The sequence below is a fragment of the Danio aesculapii genome, chromosome 1 (assembly GCF_903798145.1).
Source record: "Danio aesculapii chromosome 1, fDanAes4.1, whole genome shotgun sequence".
In the NCBI taxonomy this organism is placed as follows: domain Eukaryota; kingdom Metazoa; phylum Chordata; class Actinopteri; order Cypriniformes; family Danionidae; genus Danio; species Danio aesculapii.
Window position 1 is genome coordinate 62666233 of NC_079435.1, and position 9527 is coordinate 62675759.

The 9527-nt window shown below is 42.9% G+C and overlaps 1 protein-coding gene across 1 annotated transcript; it reads left to right on the forward strand.

Annotated features, from left to right (window-relative positions):
• The first annotated feature begins 1158 nt into the window (after positions 1-1158).
• LOC130233718 (uncharacterized) lies at positions 1159-8828 on the forward strand. The gene is made up of 2 exons (XM_056463885.1): positions 1159-8143; positions 8670-8828. Exon 1 carries the CDS (start codon positions 2143-2145, stop codon positions 7798-7800), a length of 5658 nt encoding a protein of 1885 aa, XP_056319860.1. The 5' UTR covers positions 1159-2142; the 3' UTR covers positions 7801-8143; positions 8670-8828.
• The last annotated feature ends 699 nt before the right edge of the window (positions 8829-9527 follow it).

Sequence of the window (9527 nt, forward strand, 5' to 3'; positions counted from 1 at the left end):
GTCATATCAAAGATATATCACATAAAACAACAATAAATGTGTATAAGTGTGTATTTATGTGTGTGTGTGTGTATATATAAATATGTATGTATGTATATGTATGTATGTATGTGTGTATATATATATATGTATGTATGTGTGTATATATATATATGTATGTATGTGTGTATATATATGTATGTATGTATGTGTGTATGTATGTGTATATATATATATATATATATATATATATATATATATATATATATATATATATATATATATATATATATGTATGTATATGTATGTATGTGTATATATATGTATGTATGTGTGTATATATATGTATGTGTGTATATGTATGTATGTATGTGTGTGTGTATATATATATATATGTATGTATGTGTGTATATATATGTATGTGTGTATATGTATGTATGTATGTATATATATGTATGTATGTGTTTATATTTGTATGTATGTGTGTATATGTATGTATGTGTGTATATATACATGTATGTATGTATATATATGTGAATGTATATATATATATATATATATATATATATATATATATATATATATATATATATTTATATATATATATATATATGCAATTCCTGCAAACTGAATATTGAGTAGGGGCGGAGTTTTATTTTTGTGCTCATCATTTATGCTGTAGAGATTAGTGTTTAGGGGGCGTGGCTATATGGAGTCAAAAGAGTCTCAATAATAGTTCAAGCAAAAGACATGGGCTGCGTTCGAAATCGCATACCTCCATACTATATAGCAGAGATGGGGGACTTGAGTCACATGACTTGACTCAAGTCAGACGTATGTGGCAAAATTTAGGACTTAAGACTTGCTTAACAAATATCCAAAAAAGACTCGACTTGACTTGGATTTGATTTTAATGACTTGAGACTTGACTTGGACTTGAGTTAAATGACTCAAAAGAACTTGTTTTTGTTAAATAAATAACTGTTTGTTATATATTATGAATTACATACAAAACCGAAAGTTATACATGTAAATATAATTAGCAAAAGTTAAAAAATCGATAAAAATTGGATTGGCTTGAAAGTGACTTGCTAGACCAAGCTACTGTATGACTCGACTTGACTTGACACTTGAAGGTTATGACTTGTGTAAAAAAGGCTGTAGCTGATAAGTGCAATTCTAACCTCTGTCTCTTGTCCTTTCTGCTGAGGCACCCCGCACACACCAGAACACGATACCTGAGCCAATCAGCGTCCGGGATCTGTGACTACGTAATCTCCTTCACCCACACAGATTTTCAGTTCTAGTGTAGCGAGACATGTAGACGGACGCAAAAGTTGGCGGGGAATAGTTCACGGACTGTTTTCATCACGGTTTGTCAGCTGTTGCCACAAGTGTTGTGCGTGAATGCAGAAGTAAGTTTACAATCCTGTAAATGACGAGAGTTGTTCTGTTCTGCGAGTACCAATTATGGCCGGAACGTCGCGATGCCGCGATGTATATGTGTGTGCGTTAATCCATGCCAAGGGTGCTAATAAACCCTTAATTAATGTTTTAAAACGTTTATATATTTATATATCCACATATTGTGTGTACTAGGGTTCCATTTATGTTCATTAGCCAGTGTTATCTTCCTATTTAAGTATTGAAGTGTAACTTAATCCTTGTTCTTAACAATCAGCTAGGCGCATGCGCCCTTAAAGTTTTGTGAGTGAGGCGCCGTACAATCTGCGCTCTCTTAACAAGGTGTCAAGTTACATCTATGCATGCTAGGGTATATTGAAGTAACAGCTTGACACAATTAGCCTACAAGCATTTGCACATTATAGTATTATCAAGCTTAATGTTTGTGCTGTGTTATTGACTGTATTTTTCTATTGTGATTTGTTTGATTATCATTATGTATATTCATATTTCCTTTCATTGTGTTTTATATTTTAGACAAACCACAACACAAGTGTTATAAAACCAGTCTATTGAGTGGTGACAATAAATGGGTTGTTCACACAAATGTTCATCTTCGCCTCATCTCTAATCGGATAGTCTCTGGCGGGTCAGCAATCATAACTGGCAACTAAAAGTCTATGGTGTAGAGCTACTAAAAGCCAACCATTTTTTCATGGTCCTTCGAGCCGGAGCTAGGACTTACCAGAGAAATAGAAGATGTCACAACATTCAGGGGATGAGCCTACTGTGCGCGTCAGGAGGAAGTCAGTCCTCCCCGCACGTTATGATGAGTACGACCTCACTGGATTCCCTCTCCCTAAGCCTGTTTCACCGCCCATGTCACCACTCACTCATTCACCCAAATTGGCTGAATGCGATTACGCACAGGAAGGAGCATTCGGTTTTACTCCAGTCCTGCCTGGTCATGAAGCTGACAGCCCATCACAGTGGTCCGATGATGGTGAGTCTGCCTCTGATATTGTAGCAAGAGAGAATGAGGGACTACACAACACTCTACGGACAATACAGCAAGAAAGGGACACATTCCAGCGAGCAAATGAACAATATGCAAAGGAGCTCACTCAGCTCAAGCACCAAATGAGACAGCTGCAGTTTCAGATGGGGCAGCAAAGACATGAAAGTCAGCCCCCCGCACCTGTTGCCCCTTCAAGGCAGTATAGCTCCCCCCATGCTGTACCTGCACCACGTGTCTGGCCACAGGGGGACACTAACGACACGAGCTTCACTCCTATACCCGCTCCACGACTCAAATATCAGTCTGAGTATAAAGCTAGGGACCAGATTCGAAGCCTACCTCACAGTTCTGCCCCCAGAGCGAGCTCGTCATACCACTATGTGCCACAAGGAGATCACAGCCTGAATGCTCATTATTCAAATTCTCCTTATTGGGACTCGCAAGATCCTGTGAGACATCCACAGATCTCGTTCAGGTCACTAACTCCATCACCTCCGCCTGAACAAGGACCATACCGCGGTCCAACCCCCATGATTCCTGACTTTAGCCATCCCAGCCCTAGAGAGTTCTCACGGCTAAAAATTGCTCTGGAAAATATACTCCCAGCCAATGCTACAGAAAGTTTCAAATTTCAGATACTGACTGACCATCTGAAGTTAGAGGAGGCTCTACTAATAGCAGACTCATACTGCCATTCACAACATCCCTATACAAGGACGATGGCTGCCTTAGATCAGCAGTATGGACAGCCGCATCAACTAGCACTACAGCGGATTGCTGAGTTAATGGATGGCCCAAATATAGCTACTGGAGATCAGAAGGCCTTTAGACTTTTCGCCCTTAAAGTTCGTTCTCTGGTTGGCATGCTGGAGCAGTTGGGCAGGAATGGCTCCTTTGAGTTACAGTGTGGGTCTCATGTGTCTCGGCTCCTTGGGAAGCTTCCACATGACTTAAGATCAGGGTTTCGGAGATATGCACATCCACATCAAGTGCCCATCCCTACCCTCTTAGATTTTGCAGCATGGCTGGATTTCGAAATCCAAGTTCAAGAGGATACCACCAGGTTTGCGAGCAGTCAACGCAGAATGCCCCCAACACGCACAAGAGAGAACCTAAGAGACTATAAACCAGCCACTAAACCCACCACAATCTACCTGGGCACGGAGAAAGCAGCTCCTGAGCCTATACCGCCTATCCCATCATCTAGGGGCTCTTTGAAGCCTTACTGCCCCTATTGCGACAACAGTAAGCACTCTCTCAATAACTGCAGCAACTTTAAGCAACTTACTAAAGACCAGAAACAAAGCTGGATCAAGGAGAATAATAGATGCTGGCGTTGTGGCAGAACACATAAGTCTGCAGACTGCAACCTGAAGATGCGTTGCAGACAGTGCAGCAGCCGACACCTTATGGCACTGCATGAAATCAGTGGTGGAAGGCCAGAGAACCCAAAGCTTACCCAGGATGAATCTGCAGACCCAAGGACTTGTCTGTTAAACACAATGCAGGAGATTCTCCTTATTCATAAACCACCAACTAGTAGGAAGGTCCTACTTAAAATCTGCAGGGTGATTCTCAGTAATGGAAGCAAAAGGATGAATGCATATGCAATTCAGGATGATGGATCTGAGAGAACCATTATACTCCATAGTGCAGCTCAGCAACTCGGCCTAACTGGTCAGCCTGAAGAACTCCCACTTCGAACCATCCGACAAGAGTTGCAAGTCCTCAAAGGGGCAGCTGTTTCGTTTACTGTCTCACCCATTGCTCAGCCTACTAAACGGTTTCGCATCACTGGTGCCTTCACTGCTCAGCAGCTAAGTTTGGCAGAGCACTCACATCCAGTGAAAAGCCTGAAAGAGAGATATCGGCACCTTAAAGGACTTCCACTTCAAGAATTCAAAGCGGTCTGTCCTGTATTGCTTATTGGATCAGACTATCCACACCTGATCACCCCAGTGGAACCAGTCAGGCTAGGGCCACCAGGGGGACCAGCTGCCATAAAAACCCGTCTTGGTTGGACTTTACAAGGTCCAGTCCAACACATGCCGAGAGACATGACAGAACAGCATTGTCTTTTCACTTCAGTCATGTCCTCAGAATCTGATCTCTACAAGCAAGTAGAAAAGTTATGGCAAATGGATGTATTGCCATGGCGCAGTGACAAAACTTGCATCAGATCCAGACAGGATCAGGAGGCTGTGGAACTTCTGGAAAAAAGAACAATAAGGGTTGAGATGGATGGAGTCAAACGCTATGCAACTCCCCTTTTGCGTGTCAAGAATATGCCTGAACTCAAGGCACCAAAAGAAGCTGTCTTGTCACAGCTGAGATCTACTGAACGGAGACTGGCCAAAAATCCACAGCAAGCAACCGCCTACATCACAGAGATTTCAAAACTGGAACAGGCAGGTTATGTTAAGAGACTGCCACCAAACGCTGTGACAAACACTCCCAGCTCCTGGTACATCCCACACCATATGGTGGAACACAATGGCAAAAATCGCATAGTTTTCAACTGCTCATTCCAATATCACGGACAAAACCTCAATGAACTTCTGCTTCCGGGGCCAGTGTTGGGGCCATCCCTTCTTGCTGTTCTCCTCAGATTCAGAGAACATTCTGTTGCAGTCAGCAGTGATATCAAGGGAATGTTCCACCAAGTTAGATTGCTTCCAGAGGACAAACCCCTCTTGCGCTTTCTCTGGAGGGAACTAAATGTCCAGGAGCAACCCGCTGTGTACGAATGGCAGGTCCTCCCCTTCGGCACTACCTGCAGCCCCTGCTGCGCCATCTTTGCACTGCAGAAACACATTCTTGAACATAGTCAGTCTGGGGATGATGTTCGTAATTCAGTACTGAAATCCTTTTATGTAGACAACTGCCTACAAAGTTTCACTTCAGCTGAAGCAGCAAAGGAATTTGTGCACAGAATCAAGAATCAACTGGCAGATGGAGGTTTCGAGCTAAGACAGTGGTCCAGCAATGTTCCTTCCACCATAAACCACCTGCCCCCTGAATCTATATCAAACAGTGCAGAACTTTGGATATCGCAAGGCCAATCAGACATTCAGGAATCAACATTAGGGCTCCTCTGGAATCATCAGTCTGATACACTCTCCTACAAATATCGTGCCAAAGTTAGTAGAGAGACTACAATGCGTAATATATATAGAATATTGGCCAGTCAGTATGACCCGTTGGGTTACCTCATCCCTTACACCACTCGCGCCAAGATCCTTGTACAACAACTGTGGGATAAAAAACGGGATTGGGACGATCCACATTTGCCAACAGATCTGCTACAAACATGGACCGAGTGGGAGGCAGAGTTACCAGCTCTCCAAAACATTGTCCTTCCTCGATGCTACTGTAGTGCCAACAAAGACACAGCAACGAGTCTAAGAGACATACATGTTTTCTGTGATGCCTCTGAACGGGCGTATGGCTCCGTGGCATATCTTAGAACAGAGGACCAGTATGGGCAAGTGGAGGTGGCGTTCCTAACCGCCAGATCTCGGGTAGCGCCAAAAAAACAACAATCTATCCCTAGACTGGAGTTGTGCGCTGCACTGACTGGAGCTCAACTCTCCAAAGTACTTTTAACCGAGTTGAACCTACCCATCCGCCACACAATCTTGTGGACTGACTCCACGACAGTCCTGACATGGTTACAGTCTGAATCATGTCGATTCAAAGTATTCGTTGGTACTCGGGTAGCAGAGATCCAGGAGCTATCAGAGCAACACTCCTGGCGATATGTACCCTCCACCAGCAATCCAGCTGATGACATCACTAGGGGAAAGCGTCTCTGTGATCTCAACTTGGAGAGTTGCTGGTACCAAGGACCACATTTTCTAAAAGATCCGTCAAATCAGTGGCCGGAATGTCCCAGTCCTAAGGAAATAGACTGTGACGAACTACGCAAAACTGGTACACATGTACATATCTGCTTCGCATCATCAGATTACAGCCAGTTTAAGACCCTGGAGGAACTAATTGAATTCACGGCTCTTCAAGGGGTGGCCAATGGTAAACCCACAGCCAGTGACTACAGATGTGCTGAGATTAATGTCTTGCAGAAATCACAGCAAGAATCCTTCCCATCAGACCTGACACAGTTAAGGACTGGTAAATCGCTTGCCAGCAACAGCAAACTAAGAGCCCTGACACCTGAACTTGATATAGAAACTAATCTAATCAGAGTTGGTGGACGACTACGACATAGTCCCTATCTGGGACCTGATAATATGCACCCCATCATCTTGGATCCAAGACACCCGACAACCAAGCTGATAATTAAAAGTTATGATTCAAAACTTTGTCATCCAGGTCCGGAGAGAGTGTTTGCGGAAATCCGCCGAAAATACTGGATCCTGCGTGGTAGAGAGGCCGTCAAGCACTTGCAGCGAGAATGTGTACATTGTCAGAAATGGAGGAAGAAACCAGAAGTACCTAGAATGGCCGACCTTCCTCCAGCACGATTGCAGCTCTTTAAGCCGGCCTTCCACTCTACCGGCATGGATTGTTTTGGGCCGTATACTGTAAAAACGGGTCGACGCAATGAAAAGAAATGGGGAATAATATTCAAATGCCTTACCACTAGAGCAGTGTACATTGATATACTCCACAGTCTGGAAACGGATTCCTTCCTTATGGCTCTCAGGCGATTCACAGCTCGACGAGGAAAGCCACAGGAGCTCTTATCTGATCAGGGAACCAACTTTAGAGGTGGTGAGAGAGAGCTGAAGGAAGCTTTCACAGCTCTTGCCCCTGATCTGCAAAGTCAACTCGCCAAACAGCAGATTGAATTTCATTTCAACCCTCCTAATTCACCCCACTTTGGAGGTTGTTGGGAGCGAGAAATTCGCTCTCTAAAGAATGCCTTGAGGGTCACGCTCGGAAATCAATCAGTGACCTTTGAAGTTCTTCAAACAGTGCTTGCAGAAATTGAAGGAATTCTGAATTCCAAACCATTGGGATATACCTCATCTGATGCTTCCGACTCTAACCCCATTACTCCAAACTGTCTCCTAATGGGGCGGCCGGATACCTCACTCCCCCTGACAGTGTACCCCCAGTCTGAACTGGTCAGTCGACGTCGATGGCGCCATAGTCAGATCCTTGCGGACCAATTCTGGAGACACTACATCAAATTCTACCTCCCTGGTCTTCAAAGCCGCCAGAAATGGCAAAATGATACTCCAGACACCCAGGTTGGCTCTACAGTTCTGATAGTTGACCCACAACTACCAAGATCACTCTGGCCTGTGGGAAAGGTAGTAGAAGTACACCCTGGAGCTGACACCAGAGTGAGGACGGCCAAAGTTCAGGTGGGGAAAAAAGCTTACACACGACCAGTTGCACGCCTCATACAACTACCTACTATTCCAGATTAAAGTAAATGTAAATGCCACAATAGTATAAAGCCTTTTTGTGTGTGTACATATTTTTTACATAAATATGGGGGCGGCTGTAAAAAAGGCTGTAGCTGATAAGTGCAATTCTAACCTCTGTCTCTTGTCCTTTCTGCTGAGGCACCCCGCACACACCAGAACACGATACCTGAGCCAATCAGCGTCCGGGATCTGTGACTACGTAATCTCCTTCACCCACACAGATTTTCAGTTCTAGTGTAGCGAGACATGTAGACGGACGCAAAAGTTGGCGGGGAATAGTTCACGGACTGTTTTCATCACGGTTTGTCAGCTGTTGCCACAAGTGTTGTGCGTGAATGCAGAAGTAAGTTTACAATCCTGTAAATGACGAGAGTTGTTCTGTTCTGCGAGTACCAATTATGGCCGGAACGTCGCGATGCCGCGATGTATATGTGTGTGCGTTAATCCATGCCAAGGGTGCTAATAAACCCTTAATTAATGTTTTAAAACGCTTATATATTTATATATCCACATATTGTGTGTACTAGGGTTCCATTTATGTTCATTAGCCAGTGTTATCTTCCTATTTAAGTATTGAAGTGTAACTTAATCCTTGTTCTTAACAATCAGCTAGGCGCATGCGCCCTTAAAGTTTTGTGAGTGAGGCGCCGTACAATCTGCGCTCTCTTAACAAGGTGTCAAGTTACATCTATGCATGCTAGGGTATATTGAAGTAACAGCTTGACACAATTAGCCTACAAGCATTTGCACATTATAGTATTATCAAGCTTAATGTTTGTGCTGTGTTATTGACTGTATTTTTCTATTGTGATTTGTTTGATTATCATTATGTATATTCATATTTCCTTTCATTGTGTTTTATATTTTAGAAAAACCACAACACAAGTGTTATAAAACCAGTCTATTGAGTGGTGACAATAAATGGGTTGTTCACACAAATGTTCATCTTCGCCTCATCTCTAATCGGATAGTCTCTGGCGGGTCAGCAATCATAACTGGCAACTAAAAGTCTATGGTGTAGAGCTACTAAAAGCCAACCATTTTTTCAACTTGCTTGTGACTTGCACATGTGTGACTTACTCCCACCTCTGCTAAATAGTACACTAAAGACAGTATGCGAGCTGAGAAGTACATCTGAATTCATAGAATTCGAAAAACAGTATGCGAGAAGTTATGACCTACTACTTCTAGCAAGATTCTGAAGTCCGCATCCAATGGACGCTACGCTATGCCATGATGCCCCCTGAGAGAATTCATGAGTGGGAGTTAACCGACGCAATTGACGTGGAGGAAATGGCGGTTGTAGTATGTCCGAGTTCCATTCATACTAACATTCATACTGTATTGAAATGTACTTTTTAAATGGACGAGTTGTAAATTTAGATTCAAATGCAGTACCTACTGAGTAGTAGGTGATTTCGGATGCAGCTATGGAGTGCACATGCTTGCGTAGCCAAATCCACATGTATGAAACTAAATTCATGTGTGCAAAATATTTAGATATTGACAAAAACAATTCACATGCACAACAATAAATAATAAAAAAATAGATATTCATCAACACCATTTACAAAGGTATAAAAAGTTTCACATTTACGAGTTTGTCCTGAACGAGAAAGCACACGTCACATTTGGTTTCATATGAATTCTGCTACGCATGTATGGAACAAAATCAATGCCAAAAGTATTGAATTAAAAAGCTTGTTGAATAGCACAAACTGAAAAAA

What these genes read in the sequence shown, in the direction of transcription:
- LOC130233718 (XM_056463885.1), top strand. Translation starts at nt 2,143, where the DNA reads ATGTCACAACATTCAGGGGATGAGCCTACTGTGCGCGTCAGGAGGAAG.